Source organism: Pleurodeles waltl, chromosome 2_2, assembly GCF_031143425.1.
Source record: "Pleurodeles waltl isolate 20211129_DDA chromosome 2_2, aPleWal1.hap1.20221129, whole genome shotgun sequence".
Classification (NCBI taxonomy): Eukaryota; Metazoa; Chordata; class Amphibia; order Caudata; family Salamandridae; genus Pleurodeles; species Pleurodeles waltl.
The window spans coordinates 896,886,915-896,912,452 of record NC_090439.1 but is presented as its reverse complement, the minus strand read 5'-3'; the positions used below and the strand labels follow the sequence as shown (position 1 = coordinate 896,912,452).

At 41.8% G+C, this 25,538-nt stretch overlaps 1 protein-coding gene across 1 annotated transcript in view; it reads right to left on the bottom strand.

The window, feature by feature from the left end:
* RIMS2 (regulating synaptic membrane exocytosis 2) overlaps positions 1–25,538 on the bottom strand; it is a 1,513,920-nt gene that overhangs the window by 465,801 nt on the left and 1,022,581 nt on the right. The window contains exons 18-19 of the mRNA XM_069220600.1: positions 21,137–21,205; positions 11,220–11,376 (exon numbers count right to left, since the gene is read on the bottom strand). Of these exons, the coding sequence (XP_069076701.1) occupies positions 11,220–11,376; positions 21,137–21,205 (226 nt within the window). The remainder of the gene's footprint in view (positions 1–11,219; positions 11,377–21,136; positions 21,206–25,538) is intronic.

Sequence of the window (25,538 nt, the reverse complement as noted above, 5' to 3'; positions counted from 1 at the left end):
GCAATGGAATGAATACGTATGTACCAAATGAAGGTTAAAGTAATATATTTACAAATGTTGAAGATATACTTCCAAACGGCTACAGGCTCCCGGGGAGGCGGGTGGGCGCATGTGAATCTGCAGCGACTAATGCCACGAACAGATGTACACTGGGTAAGTGACATTTTCCGTTCGGTGGCATGTGTAGCTGCAGACACACATGCTGTGCATAGACTAGTAAGCAGTTATCTCCCCAAAAGCGGTGGTTCAGCCTGTAGGAGTGGAAGTAGTTTGAAATAAAGTTCTTAGTACGGCTTGTCCTACTGTGGCTTGTTGTGCAGATAACACATCTACACAGTAGTGTTTAGTAAATGTACGAGGCGTAGACCATGTTGCTGCCTTACATATTTCGTTCATTGGAATATTTCCTAGAAAGGCCATAGTAGCACCTTTTTTTTCTGGTTGAGTGTGCCTTTGGTGTAATAGGCAGCTCTCTCTTTGCTTTAAGATAGCAGGTTTGGATGCACCTAACTATCCATCTGGCAATACCTTGTTTTGAAATTGGATTTCCTGTATGAGGTTTTTGAAAGGCAATAAATAGTTGTTTTGTCTTTCTAATTACTTTTGTTCTGTCAATGTAGTACATTAGTGCTCTTTTGATGTCTAATGTATGTAGTGCTCTTTCAGCTATTGAATCTGGCTGTGGGAAGAACACTGGTAATTCTACTGTTTGATTTAAGTAGAATGGTGAGATAACCTTTGGTAAGAATTTTGGATTTGTTCTTAGAACTACTTTATTCTTGTGTATTTGAATAAATGGTTCTTGTATGGTAAACGCCTGTATTTCACTTACTCTTCTTAGAGATGTGATGGCAATGAGAAATGCAACTTTCCACGTTAAGTATTGCATTTCACAAGAATGCATGGGTTCGAAAGGTGGACCCATGAGCCTTGTTAAGACAATGTTGAGGTTCCATGAAGGAACAGGTGGTGTTCTTGGTGGTATAATTCTCTTTAGGCCTTCCATAAACGCTTTAATGACAGGTATTCTAAACAGGGAAGTTGAATGAGTAATCTGCAGGTAAGCAGAAATTGCGGCGAGATGTATCTTTATGGAAGAGAAAGCTAGATTGGATTTTTGCAAATGTAGTAAATATCCTACTACATCTTTTGGAGACGCATGCAACGGATGAATTTGCTCATTATGGCAGTAATAAACAAATCTTTTCCATTTACTTGCATAGCAATGTCGAGTGGAAGGTTTTCTAGCTTGTTTTATGACCTCCATACATTCTTGTGTGAGGTCTAAGTGTCCAAATTCTAGGATTTCAGGAGCCAAATTGCTAGATTCAGTGATGCTGGGTTTGGATGCCTGATCTGTTGTTTGTGTTGTGTTAACAGATCTGGTCTGTTGGGTAGTTTGACATGAGGCACTACTGACAGGTCTAGTAGTGTTGTATACCAAGGTTGTCTTGCCCATGTTGGTGCTATTAGTATGAGTTTGAGTTTGTTTTGACTCAATCTGTTTACTAGATATGGAAGGAGAGGGAGAGGGGGAAAAGCGTACGCAAATATCCCTGACCAATTCATCCATAGAGCATTGCCTTGGGAGTACCTGTGTGGGTACCTGGATGCGAAGTTTTGGCATTTTGCATTTTCTTTTGTTGCAAAGAGATCTATTTGAGGTGTTCCCCAAATTTGAAAGTAAGTGTTCAGTATTTGGGGGTGAATTTCCCATTCGTGGATTTGTTGGTGATCCCGAGAGAGATTGTCTGCTAGTTGGTTCTGGATCCCTGGAATAAATTGTGCTATTAGGCGAATATGGTAGTGAATTGCCCAATGCCATATTTTTTGTGTTAGGAGACACAACTGTGTCGAGTGTGTCCCCCCCCTGTTTGTTCAAATAATACATTGTCGCCATGTTGTCTGTTTTGACAAGAATGTATTTGTGGGTTATCATGGGTTGGAATGCTTTCAACGCTAGAAATACTGCTAACAGTTCTAAGTGATTTATGTGAAAATTTCTTTGATGTATGTCCCATTGTCCTTGGATGCTGTGTTGATTGAGGTGTGCTCCCCACCCTGTCATGGAAGCATCCGTTGTTATAACGTATGTTGGCACTGGGTCTTGGAAAGGCCGCCCTTTGTTTAAATTTGTACTGTTCCACCATAGAACCGAGATGTATGTTTGGCGGTCTACCAACACCAGATCTAGAAGTTGACCCTGTGCCTGTGACCACTGTGATGCTAGGCACTGTTGTAAGGGCCGCATGTGCAATCTTGCGTTTGGGACAATGGCTATGCATGAAGACATCATGCCTAGTAGTTTCAGTATTATTTTGACTTGTACTCTTTGTTTTGGATACAAGGTTTGTATTACATTGTGAAATGTTTGTACTCTTTGTGGACTTGGAGTAGCAATCCCTTTTGCTGTGTTGATTGTTGCTCCTAAGTATTGCTGTGTTTGACACGGCTGCAGGTGTGACTTTGCGTAGTTGATTGAGAAACCTAGGTTGTGTAGGGTTTCTATGACATATTTTGTGTGTTGTGAACACCGTTTTAGCGTATTGGTTTTGATTAGCCAATCATCTAGGTATGGGAACACATGTATTTGCTGCCTTCTGATATGTGCAGCTACTACTGCCAGGCATTTTGTAAAGACTCTTGGCGCAGTTGTTATTCCGAATGGCAACACTTTGAACTGGTAATGTATTCCTTTAAATACGAACCTTAGGTATTTCCTGTGCGAAGGATGTATCGGTATATGGAAATACGCATCTTTTAGATCTAATGTTGTCATGTAGTCTTGCTGTTTGAGCAGTGGGATTACGTCTTGTAATGTGACATTGTGAAAGTGGTCTGATTTGATGTAGGTGTTTAGTGTTCTGAGATCTAGTATTGGTCTTAGAGTTTTGTCTTTTTTTGGTATTAGAAAGTACAGTGAGTAAACTCCTGTGTTCTTTTGATGACGTGGTACCAGTTCTATTGCGTCCTTTTGCAGCAATGCCTGAACTTCTAGTCCTAGAAGGTCTATATGCTGTTTTGACATATTGTGTGTTTTCGGTGGGACGTTTGGAGGGAGTTGGAGAAATTCTATGCAATAACCATGTTGGATAATTGCTAAGACCCAAGTGTCTGTTGTTATTTCCTCCCAAGATGTGTAGAACTGGCTTAGTCGTCCCCCCACTGGTGTTGTGTGAAGGGGTTGTGTGACTTGTGAGTCACTGTTTATTTTGAGGGGTTTTGGGACCTTGAAATTTTCCCCGGTTTCTTGGGAATTTGCCCCCGCTGTATTGTCCCCGAAAACCTCCCCTTTGATATTGTCCCTGGTAGGTTGGTGGTCTTGTTTGTGAGGTGCTGGTTTCTGTGGGTTGCCCTTGAAACCCTCCCCTAAAAGTTGTTTTATGAAATGTGCCAAATGTGCCTCTGCCCTGCGGGGAGTAGAGTGCGCCCATGGCTTTGGCTGTATCGGTGTCCTTTTTTAGTTTTTCAATTGCAGTGTCGACCTCCGGCCCAAACAATTGCTGTTCATTAAACGGCATATTGAGCACAGCCTGTTGTATTTCGGGTTTGAACCCAGATGTGCGCAGCCATGCGTGCCTCCTTATGGTGACTGAAGTATTTATTGTTCTTGCAGCTGTATCCGCTGCATCCATGGAAGACCGTATCCGATTGTTCGAGATACTTTGTCCCTCTTCCACCACCTGTTGCGCTCGTTTCTGGAACTCTTTGGGGAGGTGTTCGATGAGATGTTGCATCTCATCCCAATGAGCCCTGTCGTATCTCGCCAGGAGTGCTTGCGAGTTGGCGATGCGCCACTGATTTGCCGCTTGTGCTGCAACCCTTTTTCCTGCTGCATCAAATTTGCGGCTCTCCTTGTCCGGAGGTGGTGCGTCGCCTGATGTATGCGAGTTGGCTCTTTTACGAGCTGCCCCCACAACTACTGAGTCTGGTGTCAGTTGTGATGTAAGAAAGACAGGGTCTGTGGGCGGAGCCTTGTATTTTTTCTCCACCCTTGGAGTTATGGCTCTGCTTTTAACTGGCTCTTGAAATATTTGTTTCGAGTGCCTTAGCATTCCTGGAAGCATGGGAAGGCTTTGATAATGGCTATGGGTGGAGGACAGGGTGTTAAAGAGGAAGTCATCCTCAATAGGCTCCGAATGTAGCGAGACATTATGGAATTCGGCTGCCCTAGCTACCACCTGTGCATATGATGTACTGTCCTCAGGTGGTGACGGTTTAGTTGGGTACGACTCTGGGCTATTGTCCGATACTGGAGCGTCGTAGAGGTCCCATGCATCCTGATCATCCTGGCTCATTGTGGTATGAGCTGGTGAGTGTGTTAATGGTGGAGTTTGTGCCGGTGATGCATGAGTTGATGGTGGTGGAGAGGGTGGTGGAGTTACCTTCTTTACCACCTTCGCTTGTGGTTGCTTGTCTCCTTGCTGGAAGTCAAGTTTCCTTTTCCTTTTGATTGGGGGAAGAGTGCCAATCTTCCCTGTATCCTTTTGAATAAAGATGTGTGATCAGGCTGCGTTGGTTGTAATTCCTCCTCAAATCTGTGTTTTTTTAGTTGAGAGGACAGTCCCTGTTCCTCTGAGTAGGAACCAGTTTTCGGTTCGGTAGCCGGGCGTTTCGGCACCGAAACCGCGTCCCTTGATTTTTTCGGCTCCGACAAGATCTTTTGTTTTTTCGGCGTCGTGCCCTCTCGGTGCCGACCAACTTCGGAGCCGCTGTGTCGGTGCCGAAGTTTGTCTGCGTCACTCTCTCGGTCCCGAGAGTGCTGCGTGCGTGTATCTCGACCGGAGTCGGATGACTTCGACAGCAGCTCGCCCTTTTTCAGTGCCGTTGGACGGTCACCTACTTTCTGGGTTCAGCCATGGCCTGTTGGCGGTGGCGTCCCCTGGGCTTTGTCAGTCTTTTCGTGTGATGTTTGTTTCGACGTCTTACTCACGGTTGGTTGTTCTTCGACGTCGAATTCTTCGGAATCCGACTCGTGGATGGAGAAAGATTCTTCTTCCTCCTCCTCGAACCTTTGTTGTCCTGTCGGCGTGGACGCCATCTGCAACCTCCTGGCTCTTCGGTCTCTGAGCGTTTTCCTCGACCGAAACGCGCGACAGGCTTCGCACGTATCCTCCTTGTGCTCGGGGGAAAGGCACAAGTTACAGACCAAATGTTGATCCGTATAAGGATACTTATTATGGCATTTAGGACAGAATCGGAACGGGGTCCGTTCCATCAGTCTCGATGTTGCACGCAGTCGGGCCGACCAGGCCCCGACGGATGCTCGAAATTACCCCGAAGGGCTCCCAAAGCTCTTCAAGATTCGGTGTCGATTGGTTCTAACTACCCCGATACCGAACGAAACAATACCGACGTAGTTTCCGAGATTCTGACAAACTTTCCGACCCGAAACACGGAGCGAAAAGGAACACGTCCGAACCCGACGGCGGAAAGAAAACAATCTAAGATGGAGTCGACGCCCATGCGCAATGGAACCGAGGTGGGAGGAGTCCCTCGGTCTCGTGACTCGAAAAGACTTCTTCGAAGAAAAACAACTTGTAACACTCCGAGCCCAACACCAGACGGCGGACTATGCACAGCATGTGTATCTGCAGCTACACATGCCACCGAACATCATGTTTCTGAAGTCAAGGGGGGGACGAAGTTACTTGGAAATCGAGACTTGCTGGCATGTGCATCAGTTTTCATAGAAACACTGGTACAGGTTGATACATATTAAAGGTCGCACATAGCATCCCTAACAAGACAAATGCAAAGTACTTCCAAACATATGAACCAGATATTCCCCATGACTTCACCTATCAACATGCTCTTGATTCGACAACTGGAGCGCAAATGGAGAATAAGCCAAGACAATGCAGAAGGAAGCATGTTCAAACCTGTCCTGAGATGCTAACACCAAATAATCCAGACCACCAAATGCTACCACCGAATAATCCAGACCACCAAATGGCTGCCTTGGCAGACAACATTGATCCAACACCAACAGAAGCATAGAAATCTTCGCTATTGTGAAGGATTTCACCTCACCAGAGGCCGGCTTACCCTAACGCCACCCTGCAGACCCTCTACATTAATCTCTCTCAATTCCTGAGGAAAAAAAATACCTCCATTTACTGCAAATTCAACCTGCAACTGACCCAACAGAGCTCGCCAAATGCCTCCCTAGCTCAATCAAAGAATCAGTACTAACCACAGGGTTCATCATCACCTCAGAAGAAATTTCAGCCACCCTGAACTCTACCCACTCATGAGCCCCACTGGACCCCTGCGCCACCATGCCCACTGCATAGGACTGCAACCCATTAAGTGCCATGCTCACATTTATTCTGAATGCCTCCACATCTTCTGTGACCATCCCAGATGCTTGAAACGCCCAAATGTCCTCCCACTGCTGAACAATCCCTCGGTGAACGCTTCAACGCTCACCAGCTACAGACCAATCTCTAAGTGGACATGCACAAGTAGATGGATGCTCCAGATACAAAAAGAATCACCTCAATAGATACCAAAATAGACATACTAACTACTAGAACGTATAAACCTTTTACTCTGGTTTTCTTCTTTATAAATTGGAGGAGGGTTTTCACTTGGTTGTGTTTTTTAATTCTATAACTGTTTTGGTACTTCTAAATGCTTTACACAATTTTCTAAGCTGTCAGTCTACTTGGTGCCATAGCTACCACAGGGTTTAAATTATTGAATTTTTTCCTCGACCTAACAGGTCAGTGACTTTGTGGTGGACTACCATGAACCTCAATTAAGAATTCACTTTCTTACAATAAAGTACTAGAAACGTAGGCCACAGGATTCAAAGTGTGAGATGCTTCAACACAGCAAGCAGCTCTATAGATGTTAACCATCACTGAAACATATCTAAGCAACAAAACAAATTAAGCTTTAAGCTCAAGGACAGGTTACTCCAAGATGCAACACCCTTTAAAAAAAACATAGTTTGATAAATACATTTTTCTATTGGACTTCCTACATAGTGAAATGTATTAAATGTATGTAATCAATACAAAATTATATACCCTCATAATATAACATTTTGGGCTTCAGATTCACACACTTGGAAGAACTGACCGGGGAGAGACAGCTACACTGAACCTCAGACAGAAGATTACCTTAACAAATATAAGCAATGAATGTTCAGAAAGCGAGGATGCCAAGGTGCAGAGAACAGCTAGGCTGTGTAAGGTGATGACATCAGCAACAGGAATGCAGTTAAATGAGATAGCACTGATCTATGATACAAAATTGCAACCACTACTCACTGTCTATTAGATGTGATATACTCAGCTCATACAACCACAGAATTTCCAAGTTAAGTGGATTTACCATAGAAAGTACAATATTCAAAAACAGGCACGAAGCTCTGACTTTCCACACGTGTTCATGACATGGTCTTCAATACTCTTTTAAGGTAGTTTAAATGCACAGCACTGCCAAACGACTAGGCATGGACTGAAAAGTATTGTGAAAGCCACAAAAACACAGAGACCAAGGAAATAAACATACCAGTAATGACATTTCACATGTGTGTACCGAGTGGTATCTGCCCTTTTTGATCATGCATAAACCCACTGCGGAACTGGAGAATTGACATATATAGACCCTGGATCACAATGAAAAAGCAACCCATCCTTGCATTATCAGAATGATAGAAACAATAAACAAGTACAAATATCTATTCCTTAAACATATCGTAACCAATAGCGAGGTACACTTACAGGAAACCACCAAAATACCAAGTGAATAGTGAAATCATTAAGTATAGACATTAATTACTCCTCTTTCTTCTTGGACAAATCTATGAAGCACCAGTGCATGTGTCAGGAAATAGAAAGAAAAATACATTGTGGAACTCAGAAACAAGAAGTTGATAACATATAGTCAGAGAAACGATTAATGATCAAAGAAAACATATTAGTTTAGGAGTGAAACGAATAGACAAACAGCCATCTTCAGGGATCGCTGAAAGAAGAAGAATATCTTGGTACAGGGAAGGTGAGATGGAACACTCAACGGTTCCCTAACAAACTGAGGTGGATTCAGGTACCCAGTCACCAGAGCATGCAAGACTGGTGTAAGCTTTCTTATGTCTGATCCTGCAAATTTTATGTAGCAATACTGCTGTTGTATGAGTAACCGCATTGCTATTATATAAGCCTGCAAAATGTGTCTAGCTCTGTTGTCTACAGCCTTTTAATGTTAGATTCATATAACTTTTGATTTTGCCATACTGCCTTCGTGCATGTTCTCGTAACAGATAACTAAGAAGCTAGTTTCGAGGTCAGGCTTTAAAAATAAAGTGAATAAAAGGCTTCATACATTTTGAAAAATTTTAGGCTGTGTGAAAATGCACAATCTGAGTTTTCTTAAATGCCTATAGGACATGTAGCTCTTTAGCCAATGTTTAACTAAAATATTTGGAAAGACACAATGTTCAAAATGCTGTTTTTTCAAAGACTTCATGTTTATATATTTGACTGTGTGTGCTGGGTTTTGCAGAGCATGAACCTAGCTCAAGAGCAACAGAACATTTAAAAAAAATACAATTACTGGTGGAAGGTGAAGGGTAGTCCAACAAACAGGGATAGTATTTCTTCTGAACTGTGGGAGAATTGATGTTGATCTGATGTTGCATGAATAACATAAGCCTTAACATCTTGTGACATTAAGCCTAGCACACCACACAATGATTAGAACATTTCACAACAATGGATTTTTAGCCATTTTACATGTAAACAGGGCTGTAAAATGTGCCATTTAGCACAGCTTTTTCAAAATGTTTCTGGAGGTAACCCCAAGCCTCAAACCCCCTAAAGGTAGCTGGGTGATCTTGCTTCACTCACTTTGCCCAATACAAGGCATATCTTGAACACACCCAACCACTTTCCAGGTTCAAAAGGGCCCAGCGAGTTACTAAGGCATGAGACCAAAAATTGCTTAAGGACTCTAAGAACTAGACCTAATAACTGGACCAAAAACCTAGCTGAAACACAATTTCGAGAGAATGTTAATATAAATACTAACTTTATAGTTTCACTCAGCATTCAGACGGTACAATACAGCCGATGATGGGTGGGAAATAAACCAATTTGGAAAGCAAGTCTGGAGTGCCGGCTTTTCCTTTTTTGGGAATCCGTGGAAGGCAATTATGAATATTAGCGGGTTCTGCGCCCGCTGCTGAGCACCGACCCCCTTGGCGGTAGAAGTCAGTAATCGGCATGAATTATTGTGTATATATATATATATATATATATATATATATATATATATTTTACACCATCCAAAGGTACAACTTGTGGCGCGAAAATTTCACGGGTGCAAACGTGAGGAAAGGACCATTCCTCCACAATCTCCAACACCAACAATTGAAAAACAATTGATTCGTTTGCACTCCAGGAGAGTTTTATTACTTCCATCCAAAAAGAAGTGTAAAAAGACACTTCTTTTTGGATAGAAGTAATAAAACTCTCCTGGAGTGCAAACAAATCAATTGTTTTTCAATTGTTGGTGTTGGCCAAATATAATATCTGGGAATTGTCAATAACTCATGAGAGGCCTCAAGTGAATCATGATGCCCCTTTTCTACCTCAAAAAAGGTAATAAATAGCATATTATACATTGCACCAGCAAAGGATACCCTCGTGGGTGATAGTGCACTTTACAAATACACAGAACATAACACATCTGTATATATGGTTTATGCTATGGTATTTTTTCATGTGTACTTGTTTTAATGCAAAGTATTTAAATACCAGGATGAAAGGGTTTAAATTGGAAGCATGGTAAAAATCACATTCAATAAATCTTGTCACTATTAGGAGACTGTTTCCCTCTGACAAGCAATCTGTGAGGTAGTAAAACTGTTTTTCGCATGTCAGTTTCCAGTAATAAAAACCTTCACACTGTAGTAATAAATAAATGTCTATTACTACATTTTCCCTAAATAACAACAAAAACTCATATTTCACAGAGACCCATTACATAATTTCCTTATTTCACAGAAATGCTATCAAAGTGGTTTCATTGTTGCCCTTTGTTTAATTAACATCTTCACGAAGCCTGACACAAAGGCGAAACATTCACAATGTAATCTGGGCCTATTGTTAGCAGAAAATTGCAGGAGATACTTAAAATATATCAGAAACCAAAGTAAACCTGAAGAAACTTAAGGCTATTGTTACCTGTGATTTTACTATGGTAGCTTAAACATTCTCTGAACATAAAATACCACTGTCTACTGTTTAATCAACAGTCTACTCATAAACGCTGAACTTTGTAACTGCAATCATTGTCCATTATTAACTTTGACTTGCTGCCAGTAGCTTCAACAATCTCTTGATTTCAATAGCCAGAATGTGTTTTTAGCAAAGCAAAACCTGTTTTATATGGAACCCTGCCTTTTTAACTACATAATTAAATGCACTTAGAAGCAACGCTAGTGGCCTGTGCATATGTAAGAATAAGTGGTCATCTTTTTTTAGTTTACCATGCCAGGATGGACAATGCATTTGAAGCAACACATCAGCCATCCTGGAGAGGCAAAGCATTGGTACAGCATGGAAAAAAGATTGTCAATCTTTGAATGGTTTACCAATATTGTATTCATGGTTCACCCTTTCAAGATAGTGGATACATTAGGAACAAGTGACTCGGTCATCATGGAATGGTAAACCAATGATGAAATATTGGTAACCCATTCAAAAATGGGCACCAATGAAAGCATGGCAAGTGTGTGAAGGCGCATCAAATGGCAACGAGACCGATGTCCATAGTAGTGTGTGGGAGCCGCTAGTCAAGTAAAAAAAATACAATGTGTTAAACAATGCCATAAACATATTGCTGTTGTAAGTTAGGTTCCTAAATTTGTACAATTGTACATTAATTTTTTTCTTTTTTTTTAATAACTGTTGTAATTCTACGCTTCCGTTTTGTAATTATTCAGCTCTAGAATGACACTAGCATTAAATCACCTCATATTATTGTTACATTTAGTGATGCATCACACCAATGCAGAAACTAAGTTTCTAATATACAGCATCATAAAAGCAGAACAATAGGTGCCTTTTTTATTTCCGTAGTAGCTTTAGTCCTCACTGTTTTTCTTTGGCATCTTTAGACACATGAACCAGTTCTTAACAGCAACTGAGTCTCTATTTAGAAGCATATTCATTTTCTATTTAATACATAAAATAATGCCTTACATTTGAGGAGGAGGCACACTGGGAGACCACGACCTTGTCCTTCCTATGCTATCCCCACGTTGAGGTGACCCTGATCGAGAACAGTTATTGGAGGACATTACTTGATCTGGAACTGATAATGTTGAACTTTGGAGATCTCTTCCATTATGTCGATATTCTATACAAAAAATGACAAACAAAAAGATAAATTTAAACAACAGTGTCCAACTCAGTCACACAGATTTAAGATGTTCCAAGCAAATGATCAATGTTTTCTTAATTTATGCTAAAAACAACTCGAATTGTACAAGGAAACTTTGCTTATTGGCTCAAGGTGCTAACTTGGAAAGTACAGCAGTGTCATCTTGACAAGCATTAACAATGATGACATTAGGGATCTTTTACCTAGTTTTTAGGATCATGGTAACAGCTGATTTATATTACTGGTTCAAGGTGCGAAGTAACAGGAGGTGATGTGTATATAGCCAAGAGAATCCTCAATAAGATACTAAGGGGGTTATTCTAACTTTGGAGGAGGTGTTAATCCGTCCCAAAAGTGACGGAAAAGTGACGGATTTACCACCAGCCATAGTCCATTATATCCTATGGAACTCGTAATACGGCTGGTGGTATATCCGTCACTTTACCGTCACTTTTGGGACGGATTAACACTCCTCCAAAGTTAGAATAACCCCCTAAGTGATTGATCGTTAATCATGCCGACCTGAAATGCACCTTGTTTAAATCACAATGCTTTTAAAAGAAAACAGTTCCACTAACCACTGGTTGAAAATCTAATCAAATTAGAATATAAAGGATTTGCTGCGACTTTCAAACCAATTAAGTAAAATACACCAATCTCAAGTCTCGGAGTCTAGCCTTCCTCATCTCTTCGAGGTCAAACGTCCCTCTGAAGAGATCAGTGGTGGATGCTTTTAATAACAAGAGGTGGGTTAAATATCAAAAAGATAAAATAAAAATGTACATACCTGCTGCTCCCTGCCACTGTCTTAGTGTTCTTCTGCTCCGGTCCAGACTCCCAATTCCCTACGGGCTGTGCAGACTCCCAGATGCCAATCAAGATGCTGCTCTCATGCTGGTAATATTATTCACCAACATGAAAGCAGCGCCATAGTTGGCCTGAGCGGGCTGGTTTAATGCCCGCTTAGGTCCTGGGAGCCTGTACCTCTTCCCTACCCAGCTGTGCAGCACAGCTCGGGTGGAGAGCTCTAAGAGCGCATGTTGGTTTGGCAGTCGTTAGACAACCAGCCAAACTGCCATAGCCTTTCCCTGCCCTAGATGCGGCTGGTTCTAACACTGAAAGAAAAAGAAAATGATAATAAAAAGTATTTTTATCTTTTTATTTTTCACTTTTCCCTCGGCTGGCTCTCATCAGGTGGGGGTGGGGAGGCAACTCTCCACTACCATAATGGAGGAGCTACTGCTGGAAGAGATCATACATGGCTTAGATCACTGGTCATCATGTTTCTAACCAAGAGATAAAATGCATGAGGCAATGATATTCAGGTTTGGGGAGGCTTATACCAAGGAACACTGGCCTCAGATTAATAAATATTAGCAGTCAATTATTGTGACATTGCAACTCATCAGAATTCCTGACTACAATTCTTACTACCGATGTATGTGGCTTAATGGAAAAAGGAAAACTGAAAAACCACATTTGAGGAAACCAAATTATTGAAAAATTATTTTAAATGAAGACAATTTTAGGGAAATACAAATAAATAAAAAATTAAAGGAAACATTTTAGAGGAAAGACAATTTTAAGGAAGCATCCAAAATCACATCTTTGGGTAAATATTAGGGGTAGTGACTTTTCATATTCAGGAATGGGTGCTGCTTAAGAGCAATGAGGGCTTTTTAGGGTTCAGAGTTTGAGGTGGTGATGATTTTCTAGGGATCAAGCATGGGTGGAGTTTAGGTTGTGGTTTTTAGAGTTCACAGATGAGTAGAGTTTAGCGGTGGTGAGTTGTATTTAGGGGTCAGGGATGGGTGGTATGTAGGAATTTTGAGGTTTTTTAGGTTTTATTGGATGAGTGAAGTTTAGGGTTGGTGACTGTTTTTAAGGTTCAGTGATGAGTAGAGTTTTGGGGTGGTTAAGGGTTTTTTGGAAACAGAAATGGGTAGAGTTAGTGATGTGGGGTTTTAGGTGTTTAGGGATAGGTGGAATTTACATATAGAAAGGGTTTTTAGGGTTCAAGGATGCAGATGTTTAGGGATCGGTAGGTGTTTTAGGTTAAGAAATGGATGGTGTTTAAAGCTAGAAGGGCTCTAAGAGTTCAGGGATTCATGAAGATAGGGGTCAGAGATGGGTGGTGTTTAGGTGTGGTGAGGAGATTTCAGGGTTCAAGGATGGGTAGAGTTTAGGGGCCTTGGATGGGTCTGGTTTATGTGTGTGGAGGCATTTTTAGGGGGTCAAAGATGAGTGGAGTTTAAAGGTGGTGACATTTCAATTAATTAAAAGTAATTACTTGACAATGTAAAAGATATACATCTCAAATAATGTATCCTGATGTAAAGGATTGAAATAAACACATCTAACAAAAATGTTTCTGAAAATAAGACCTGCAAAATTTTCATTTACACCTTTAAAAGTAAGTATACAGATGCCAATTTACAAATAAAAACTTGAACTATGGATTGGCTTCTATGAAATGGCAAATGCCATTCATCATGAACATTTCATTTAAATGATCTAGATGAAATAGTAATGGTATTACATTAAATAATTTTTTTCTATGAAATAACATATAACACCTACTCTTGGAGTACACCACCAGCCACTCACTGAGCCTCACTCATATACCATGATAAAATCAGCAACAGGCTCAGCATCATTTATGTGCCTTTCCACCATATGTTGTACGAGAATTGTGCAAAACGCTTATTCAGAACTGTTGAGCTCCCTAAATTGAAACTTTGATTTTGAAACGTTCTTGTTCTTTTGTGAGGATCCCTTGATCATTTGATGAACCCTCTTTTCTGCCTCATCTAATTTTATTTTATTACCTGTTAAATTTTGCCTTAGGCAGCCACGTTCTGCTGAAACAGCGCAAATCTAACTAACTTACAAGACATTTTCTAGTCTTCTGATTTTGCTTGACCTAACTATGAACCAGTCTGAAATTCTTTTAAATCTTTCTTTATCATTTGAGATCCCTGATACAGCAATGTCCTGATTTTGTTCATAGCTCTACAATTATTCTTATTCTGGCTCGTGGATTGGTCAATACTCAGTGATCTTCTATGGTGTGTATCAAGCTATCGAGTCTCTTCTCTAAATGTAATGATCCATTTGCCTTATATACCTCATTGCTCTTAATCTTCACTCTATCTGGCCACTCTTATGCTGGAGATTTGAAGATTTCATCTACTATTCCATTTTCTCACTTAATATGCCCACTGAAGAGACCCATTTGCAACATGAAGTTCACAATTAGAGAGGCTGAACCTTGCCTTTCGTTCATTGAATAATATGCAGTTGGTAATGAAAACACTGGTGATTTACAGAGCTATGAACATACCAAATCTGCTATTCAAGAACTACATATACAAATATAGTGTAGTCAAACAAGCATTCAAAACCTGGCACCTTGCCCTGCTGTTTGAGGTACTTTAATAATCCAGCCTTTGTGGAAAGGGGTGAAAAAACACAGTGTGATGCAAATTGTCTTGCAGGAGAAATGTATATATAATAACTGGTAATGATGTGGGTAAATGAGAGCATATATCTCATATGAAAACTGGTAAGAATGTGGATAAAGAGAGGACAGTCAGACTCTGAGCCAATTATGAATGTTAGAGAGGAAACATGCAATTCAAGAAAGTAGCTTCAAGTCAAAGGACACCATTGCTTCAAACAGGGTGAGCTGAAGCGATAGAGGATATTAAGGCCCCATCTCACCATCAGCCTTCTGAAGTGAGGAAAGATGTTACACAACCTGATACATGCATTTGATAACTTTGTGAGCAATGGAAATAATTTTATTAGCCAATTACTGCATGCCCAAATAACCAACATGCAAGTCTTGTAGATGTCTTCCTAAACCCTGGATTCATTCAGGTTCTTGATAAAGAGCTTAATGTTTGAGGTGTTTCTAGACACCTGGTAGCAGGTGGTGCATTTCTTGCAGGCCATCAGCATTTGGAAATTGTTGGAGTTGTAGCGTTGATGAGCCTAGACTAGCTCCTCATGAACTAGGTGCTCAACCTGAATGATTATACAGAGAGGTGTGGCACTCTCCACCTGCATATTCCAAAACCGTTCTACCTTAATGAGAGCTCTATTGCCTCCTTCTGAAAGACAGGCAGAACATCTGAGAACTAGACCTAGTGAGGACAGATTTTAGCCACTACAATGAATGAGGACATGCAGATGTTCTAAATGTTTTCAATGACATTTGGAAAGAAAGGTTCAGAGGAAAGTATAAAAAAACCTCTCTCATCAATACAGTATTTGCCCATGTCAAATTGATACTAAACTCGGGCCCATGGTTTCCATTTTGTTCAGATGTGTCCTTAAAACATTGGTTTTGGTCTTCATGAGCCTTACAAAAAGCACTTCTTGAATTATTTCATTCATGGGAAAGAGAAGTCATCAACTGTTCTATGGTCCAGCTGTTCTATGGTCAATGCAGTATGGGAGACCAAGTACAATATATGCCAGACTATCTGCTATTGGCACAGGTCCACTGCCAACCACAGAAATATTGGAAATGAGCACCATACGCTTCCTCATGCACAGCCTGGCCGTGGTGTTCTAATTGTTCACTATCACATACATTTGTGGTCTGTGAAGCACCAGAATAGCTTGTAAGAGAAGGTGGCCTGAATTTAAACCCCAGCTTTATTATGTGAAGGCATCAATCTGACAGACAGATGATTACACCCCCATGGATCAAAACCTATTAGTCTGAATGAAAGTTATATGTTGTAACACACACCAGCCTTTTATTTTTGGTTTTACGCCTCTCCATTAGAAGTGCCTCTTTGTGCCTCTCTTGGGGTATACCCCACCCGTTTTAAAGATCTCTGTAGAAGTTTTTTTAAGATAGCCTCTGTTTCGTAATTTCGCAAAAAGTTTATCAGCATAGTCAAAGAAATCTTTCTTCCTTTTGAAATGTCTGCGGATTCTAAGAAACGGGATGCAAGGTAAATTATCGTTCAAATTAAGTTGATAGAAACTTGAGTAATGAAAAAATGAATTTCTGTCAGTGGTCTACCATGCTGGTGTTTTAAGGTCAAATCCAGAAAGTTGATCTGAGTATACTTGAGCGTGAACTTGATATCCAGGGTACATGAATTGATCCATAGATGAAAGTTTACTTATTCCTCAGTTGTACCCCTCCAAATCATTAATACATCATCGATGTATCATTTTCAACAGTGGATCTTCTCCCAGTATGGACTGTTGTTGAACACCCATTTATCTTCATATTGTGCCATAAACAGCACAGCCAGCTCTGGTGCAAAGGGACATCCCTTTGTAGTCACCTTAATCTGGAAATAGAACTGTTGATTGAATTAAAAAACAATCTTCCGGCACAACTTCAAAACTGTAATATTAAGTCAGTTGTGACCTAATGGAGATGTGTCCTCTGATCCAAAAACCACTCCAAAGTTTCCATTGCTGTACCCTGTGGTATGTTGGTGTATAAACATTCTACATCCATAGATACAAAAATATCACTGATATCTGTAGTGTCTTTGATGTGATTTAACTTTGTTAACAACAGGTTTCAATAAAATATCAATGTATCTTGCAAGAGACTCTGGAATCAAGTTCACTCCTGATATGATAGGTCTGCCTAGAGGCGTACACAGATTTTATTTTGGCAATGTATATATTACTAGAGTCCTTTGATTGCTATTAATCATTTATTGTGCCTTGTTTTTTTAGATCTATCCTCCCGTAGTGCATTACCAATGATAGTGTTGATCTCCGCTTGTACAGCAGCCATAGGATTGTGATCAATTTCACGATAATGGAATATATTGCTTAGTTGATCCATTATTTCGGCCTCATAAGATTGTCAGTTGATATCCCCACAAAGAACGAAACGTGTTGGCGTGACTGAACTCCGTTTTGCTTACAGACACTATATGGCACCGGGCAGGGGATTTTTTAGGAAACTGTCAAAAAAACATGCAGTTGCCATTCTCTCACTGTCCAGAAAATTATTGTGGTTAATAGTTGAATGTTCAGGAAACAGAGACTGCTCCTCTGTGAACGTATATAACGTATCATTTTTTGGGTGCTGTTGTGAACATTGATAAATCATGATCCTGTCTGAAAAATGTGCTATTGTGATCTAAAAAACTGGTATTGCAATGTGAAAATATATCTAGTACTTGTATAAGGTAATATGGATGTTTATAGAACAAGCTGATCTGAATTATTTTTCTGTTGTGCTGTGGATGTGTTTGAAAAGTAATTCAAATGTTCCTTTCATAAGGTGTAGTAATTATGAATCTGATTCAAGGAATTAGTGGGGACATGATGAAAAAGGTCTGCATGTCTTAAATAGGTTTTCATCTATGGTGAGTGAGAGAATTTGCTGTTTATATTATCTGTTTGGCTGGGAAACATCTCCTTTTGGACTAAGAGATGAAGGCAGTGTAAGTGAAGGATTTTGTCAAAAGTTTGTATCTTAGAACATTAAAAAAATTCTTGCCTGACCTGAAGGAGGTTCGAGGACTGTCTGGTACCAACTGATGGTCCTCAGCAATTTTACTCTGATCAAATCTTTTTTATACCACTGCAGTACTTCATAAAGAGAACCAAACAAGGTATTCCTAATGAAAGAAAATCAGTGGTCTTTTTCTCGGCCTCCTTTTCGACTCCAAAGATTTAAGCCAGAATAGTGGGTGAAGGGAAAAGCCACTATTTATGGTTGTTGCAGCAGTATCGGTTAGGTCTGTGGTCCATTGATATTTGCAGTATCTTGCTACTTCAGCAGACTGAGCATAAACATATCTTCTTCTACAACAATGATAGGCAGTAAAGAGGCTTGCCAATCGCAATCATGCCAGAGCTGAAGTACATAACTGGCCGCCATCCTCTGAATTCGATCAATTGCGTACCATGAAAGTGGGTCATAGCAATACCTCTTAGCTATAGCACTTTGAAATGCCAAAACTATAGATACAAAAGCAATATAAAATTAGAAGTTATTATTATCATGTCCTGTGACACTAGGGCCCTCATTACAACTTCGGCAGTCTTTTTCAAAGACTGCTGAACCTGCTGCAGCCAGCAGACCGCCAGTGCTGGCGGTCTGCTGACCGCCATATTAGGAGTCGTGAGAGGACTTCTGCGCATTTATGGGTGAAAGTTGGACTCCGTCGGAATGTCCAACGAAGTTGAAGAGGCAGGTGCATCACCAGCACTGCCACAGCAGCAAGACTCCGCCCACCATAGTACGAGCCGTAATACAGCTTGGCGGAGTCTTGCTGACTTGACGGTGCTGGCGGTGCAAAACCGCCAGGACATATCCCCTTTCTGGACAACCAGCTTAAAGTAAGGTGATCATCCGAAAGAGGGGGGTGGGGGAAAGTGTTGGGTGCATGTGTGTGGTGTGTGCGTGTATGTGTGCGAATGGGGGTGTATGAGTGCGTGTTTGTTAGAGAGCGAATGGGGGTGCAAGTGTGCGTATGCAGAGGGGGGAGTGTGTTAATGTATGCATGCGTGGTGGGTGTGAATTAATGTGGATGGGGTGATGGGTGAGTGAGTTGTCGATGGGGGTGTTTGTTGGTGCGTGTGTGAGTGTGTGCATGTGTTAGTGTGATTGAGCTTGGAGGGTGGATGTGGGTGGATGTATGTGGTGCAGGGGGAGGGAGGGAGGAGGGTGTGAGTGGATGTATGCATTGCGGGGGGAGTGAATGGATGTATGTGGTGCAGGGGGGAGTGAGTGGATGTATGCGTTGCAGAGAGGAGGGCGGGTGTAGGTGTTTGGATGGTTGTGTACAGTTGGGGGGTGTTTGGAAGTGTGTGGAGGGGTAGGTGGTGTTTGGAAGTATATGGACAGGTGGAGGGGCATGGAGGTGTGTGGACGCCTGGTGGTCTGCAACCTCGTAATCCGGCAGGCAGAGTGGGGCCTGCAGCCGGGCTGGAGGTGCTCACCGCGGGCCAGGCGGCGTTGTGGCAGTTTGGCTTCTTCCAAACCCCACAACTTGTCAGAGGCGGTAAAACTGCCACAGCGAGGCTGGCGGTCTGATGACCGCCAGCCTCGTAATGAGGGTCTAGGTTGTCACACTGAGAGACCACCACATTGCTGATTTTTTAACTTGATTTTCTAAATATTTTATGTTCCTGGGAGGAGTCTTTTCTGCTCTTCAGGATGCCTGGCACAACTGCAACAGAAAGGGTGACGGTGCTCTCAGTGAAGAAGATGGAATTGTCATTGAAGGTAACATATTTATCCTCTCATGCAGTTTTGAGAGTCCTTGCACAGCATCCAAGTCTACTGGAGGACTTTTATGTCCATTCAGAATGGAGACAGAATGAAGAAGAGCTGGAGCAGTCATCAGCTCATGGATGTACTAAAAATATTTACTAGAAAATGGTCCTTTGATACACAGGGTTTAAGTGCATTGTTTAGAAATAAAACTTATTTTGCAGCAAAATGGATGTCCTCAGTTCTTAATTATTTGGATCCTGATGAGAATATGGCATCTCTTAACGGGTGGGGTTGATGGGCAATGTAAAGGGGCCTATCAATAAATCTAGCAAGAATCGCAACTATGAGGAGACAATGTACCATATCTCATCTTGCTGCACTTCTGGGACTATCCAGATGCAGCATGCCCCTCAATTGTACAAGCTCAGGGGATGTGAAGATGGGTACTGGTGTTCGCTGGTTCATCATCAGCCTTGAACTGGAGGTTCCTGGCATCAAATTTTTTCCTCAAGCTTAGTGCTCAGTGAATTAAAAAAGGAGCCTGACATCAGGACAATAGACACTATGGGCATCATTATGAGTTCAGCAGACGGTTTAGGCCGTCCGCCGAACCTCTGACTGGGAGGTTGCCGCCATGTTGGCTACCTCCCCGCAGGGCCCATTATGAACTTCACGCTAGGTCGCGGGCGGAAACATGAGTTTCTGCCCACTGGCCTGGTGGAAAACACCCTGCAGCACTGTCACTGGCTTGTAGTTGAGCCGGTGGCAATGCTGTAGGATGCAGGGTGCACCAGCACTGTTGCAATGTTCACTCTCTGCAAAGCAGACAGTGAAATATTGTAAAGGTGCTAGCCAGGGGGACCCCTGCACTGCCCATGCCAAGTGTATGGGCAGTGTTGGGACCCCCCCTCAAGCCACCTGTACCGATTCTCCACCAGCTTTTCATGGCGGTGGTACCGCCATGAAACCGCTGGCAGAGAAGGGGGTCGTAATCTCCAGGGCAGCCGCAACCCTGGCGGTCCGACCTCAGAACGGGTGCCATGGTCATAATGTGGCACCCGGACCGCCTCATGCGTGGGGGTCCGACCGGCACAGCAAGTCTGGCAGTCAAGTTACCGCCCGACTCGTAATGACCCGCTATGTTGAGAAACACACTTATCTGGTTCTAAAGGATCCTGGATGTCTGCATTAGTCTCTTGCTAGAAGCCTACAATAAAAAGGAAGCCTGCAGTAGAGTTTACTTTTTTCTCAGAGAAAGCCAGCCAATCAAGACCCTTGTACTAATTCTTCATGGTCTGGTATACGGTTTATGTGTGCACAATTGAATTTTGAGCTGCAATACCCATGTTGTGGTATCAGGGCTTAGTTCCACATTTCACTGTCGGCTTAAAACAATAGTACACCTAGTGTACAAACTAACATATAATACTGCAAAAGAACATGTATGCAGACAACAGCAAATACTCTAAAACAATGTCAAGTTGGCAACTGCTGGAACAAAATTATAAAAATTGATACCTGAAATTACACCAACACCATCATCGCAGTCATAGTCCGAGACTTCACTGTCACTGATCCTCTTGGACCCTATAAGAGAATACTAGTAACCAACTTATCCAGCCATTGTTTCACACAAAATATGGCATCTAAAGTTTGTAAACACAACTCTAAAACTAGACAAACAATAGCACACAGGGAATGTTAGTCATTACAATACTAGGAAAAGCATTACGCACATATTTCTGCATAGGTCAATAAGCAGTAGCATTTTCTACACCTCGTCCAAATGAAAACAAAGGAGTCATGGGATAGAAAATATGTTAGTTTGGAAAATCTATAGGATAGTATGCAGAATGTACAAATGAAGAAAAAGAAAAGTATGACAATGCAAATAATAAGAAACCGTCCCAAACAAAATGTTTTTTCTGAAAAATGTTTATGTGCCACATCTGTTTTTCTGAAATACATTACAAGGTATTGAAACAAAAACTCAAGTAAGTTTCATAAGGTAAACGAGGACTAAATCATGACAGGCCGGAGTCACCATCAGGTGTGAATGATGATTTGATATATTAGAAAACGTTTAACAATTAACATAAAAGTAGAACATAGAGGGAAGTTTAGATTTTTTTTAAATGTGACATGAAAGCAGTAATGAAAAAATGAGTAGCCTTTTTTCTATTTCTACCAAGATCCTAAACAGCGAGGAAACATGGGTGGCAGAACAGGGGTTATAGTAACAGGGTTAAAAGGGAGTATATTAGTAAAAAAAAAAAAAAAGAAAAATCAGGTTCCTAGCTTCAGTCTGCACTTTGGGCAATTATCACTGACTGCATAGTGCACAGAACCGGATAGGTGTGCTGGATAGTTTCGAAAATAAATAGCGCTATCCGCAGCACATAAGTAAACTCGAATGCACTGTGGACAGTGCCTCAGGCCTGGTTGATGTTGAGGAGGACGATATCTACCTCAAAGGTGGGTGCTGTTTGCAAGCCCTATCCCAAAAGATGCTCTCGGGATGCATAGATTTTTTAGCACTTCTCAAGTGGGGACAATCAGAGTAAAGATAGAAAGAGAGAGAAAGAGAAAGAGAGAGAAAGAGAGAGAGACACAGAGACAGAGGGAGGGGGAGAGAGAGAGAGAGAGAGAGAGAGAGAGAGAGAGAGAGAGAGAGTGTGTGTGTGTTTGTGTGTGTGTGTGTGTGTGTGTGTGTGTGCTGGTAATACAGACACGTTAAACAACGGTGTCTTGTGGGATGTGAAGTTATACATGAACCCTTACGAACTATTAATCAATAGGTAAGATATTAAACAAAGAAAATAGTGACAGCAATAAAATTCTTCTTTGCATATATAATATTTAATACATCTTCACTGTGCTCAGTGATCACACAGTGCATACAAAATTAAATTAAATCTGAATTTACTCAAAATAAGTACATCACATATGACTTATGCTGCATAAATCTTATGTCCTGATGATGATCCTTCATTTTACAGCACATTGAAACACAGTTGATACCAGAAGCTATTGGATCTGTCTTTGATAAATTCCTTTGGCAGTCTTGATATTAAATATTCAAAAAAGTCAAACAGCAACAACACATCTGTTGTTCCACTGCCTATCTATAACATACACACATTTTTTTTATTTTTTTTATTGTTATGCACCCTGTGATCACCTGTTTTGTAGCTGCTGTCACTTTTTTATTTGTTACCTATTAATGAGCAATTCCTAATTGCTCATGTATGATTATCCCACAACTAAGCAGTGTTTCATATGTGTGACTTCCCCCGGTTCCAGGTGGTTTACAGACAGCCCTTGCTGTCAGTTATGGGTGGCACTGACAAAAAGGCATCAGCATTCTCTCATTTGCAAAGTCACACCCTCAGTAAATCAGGAAATGTTCCCATGAGATTGCATAGGTACACAATCTGTATTAAGAGAAGGACCAGCATAATTATGCACAACTGCACCTGCAATACAGATGTTTACCAGGGGTGTGAAAAGTAGGCAATAACACTTTATGGCCCAAGGTACTTTCATAAATAAGGCCTATGGGCAGGGTAGGGAGGCTCTTCAATTTAGTTGATAGGGAAAGTGGTAAGTGATAAATGGGGGGATAAATGGGAAAGGAAAAAAAGAATTGTAGGACTTTGTGGTGAGCATATGGCATTTGCCCACACAAAAACAATACCAAGAAAAGAAAACCAATAGGAGGGAGGAGGCTCAGTCAGAGTTGCAAAATAGTACAGGGAATGAATGGAACAAAGGGACCAAAACAAGGAAGTGATCAAGTTTGAGAGAGCTACCTGAGAAAATTAATCAACATTCTTACAGACTAAGCAGAATTGTGGGATAGAAAGAAATAGGAGAACAGGTTATGTGATCCTTACAAAGGAAAAACAGCCTACTGAACACAAATAACATTTATATTCCTTTTCTACTGCTCTTGTAAGCTTAAGGAAGATAAAAAAATAGGGCTTCTTACTCCCTTTTAAGTACTATAAGTGTCACATTATTAGAGTGCACATATTTTATGTCAGTCAGGTCACCATATTCTAGAATGACTGTGTGTAGTAATAATGTTTATCATACGTCAGTGTTGAAATTCAAAGTGCCTAACTTTATGGTGTCTACCAAAGAAGAAGCAGAAGATGTATTAACAATGAAGAATTGTGAAGCTGAATCTCCAACATTTCTTTCTCAACATAAATTGGCTGTCAGACATCATACCTATCACCTTACCTGCACTACCCACAGAAGGTTCTCTGTCTGCAGACCAAAGTTAATGTGCACTGGTTTGGAGACCAAACTGTGACTGGGGCAAGGTAAAGTGTGCATGGCAGCAACCACTTAGCAACTGCTGTCACATTCAAGGCTGTGATGACAAATCTTGAGCTGGATGTGCTATTCCTTACTGGCAAATGGCACTGTTTATTGATGTTTTCCACTCTGCATATCTTGAGCATAATTTCCCACATTCTGGTACGTTCACTTTGCCACAGGTAGCCAGTGACCTTGCTGGTCCTCTGCACTTGTTAACAGTATGTGTTATGCACAGGGGAAATCATTTATTTATGTAGTGGGCCTTTAAGGAGAAGGACCTTATAACAATTATGACTTGATTCCAAAAGACCCTACACCTTCAAGACAGTTTAATGAGAAACCAGTGAACTAGTTGGAGGGGTGATCCTCAGACAACCAGGTCAGGTTGATAGTCAAATGCCAGTACAAAACATTTTTGTGAGATTTGTCTGCAGCATCACCTGTTTTCCTTAACAGAAATTTCTGCATTCCCCAGGCAAAATGATGGGGTGTGTGAAGCATAGAAGAATCAGACTAACCTGAAGAGAAATTGTTCCCAGTCTACTGTGACAGTCCGTCTTGTTTTTAATACAACAAGTAGAGTTGTCTTCTTATCCTCATTTGTCTAGTCATTGCTCTGCTGGGAGTGGGTCCAGCAGGGTAGTTTAAAGAATAATACCAATCAGCTGTTGGTGAAGACCTCTAAGTGAATCTGACTAAGGGGGTCATTTTGACCCTGGCAGTCCGAGACCGCCAGGGCTAAAATGAAGGAAGCACCGCAACAGGCTGGCGGTGCTTCCTGGCCCATTACGACCGCGGCGGAAGCGCCATGGTCGCACAGCCGGGGCCGGCGGTATTCCGCCACTTTTGCCCCGGCGGTGATAATCCGCCTGGGTAGCGCTGCTTGCAGCGCTGCCCAGGGGATTACGAGTCCCCGACTGCCAGCCTTTTTCTGGCGGTATGAACCGCCAGGAAAAGGCTGGCGGTACGGGGAGTTGTGGGGCCCCGGGGGCTCCTGCACTGCCATAGGCATGGGCAGTGCAGGGGCCCCCTGACAGGGCCCCGTGCAGCTTTTCACTGTCTGCTATGCAGACAGTGAAAAGCGCGACGGGTGCAACTGCACCCGTCGCACGGCCGCAACACCGCCGGCTCCATTTGGAGCCGGCTTCCATGTTGCGGCCCACATCCCTGCTGGGCCGGCGGGCGGAAACTTGGTTTCAGCCCGCTGGCCCAGCGGGGATATCCAAATGGGCACTGCGGGGGTGCGGCCGCATTGGCGGCCGCCCGGCGGTTACAGCTTGGCGGGCCGCTAAAGTTGTAATGACCCCCTAATACTGCCCTCCCATTGTGATGATCAGTAGGATACAGTTCCTGCACAATGATTATGCTTTCAGGCAAAACAAATCCCATAGTTTGTTTCACCCTTGAAGTACGATTGCCGATTTTTCCTTTCTCTCTCATAATTTTCCCCTCATTCCTTAAACTATGACCTCAGACAGCCTGGTTATTTTCATGGAAAATGAAGCCTATTCCTAATCAGATGTGACTTGTGTGCTCTGGAGATTGTGGTCACTCTTGTTCTTGAATCTCCTCAGTGGTTTGCCTTTGATGT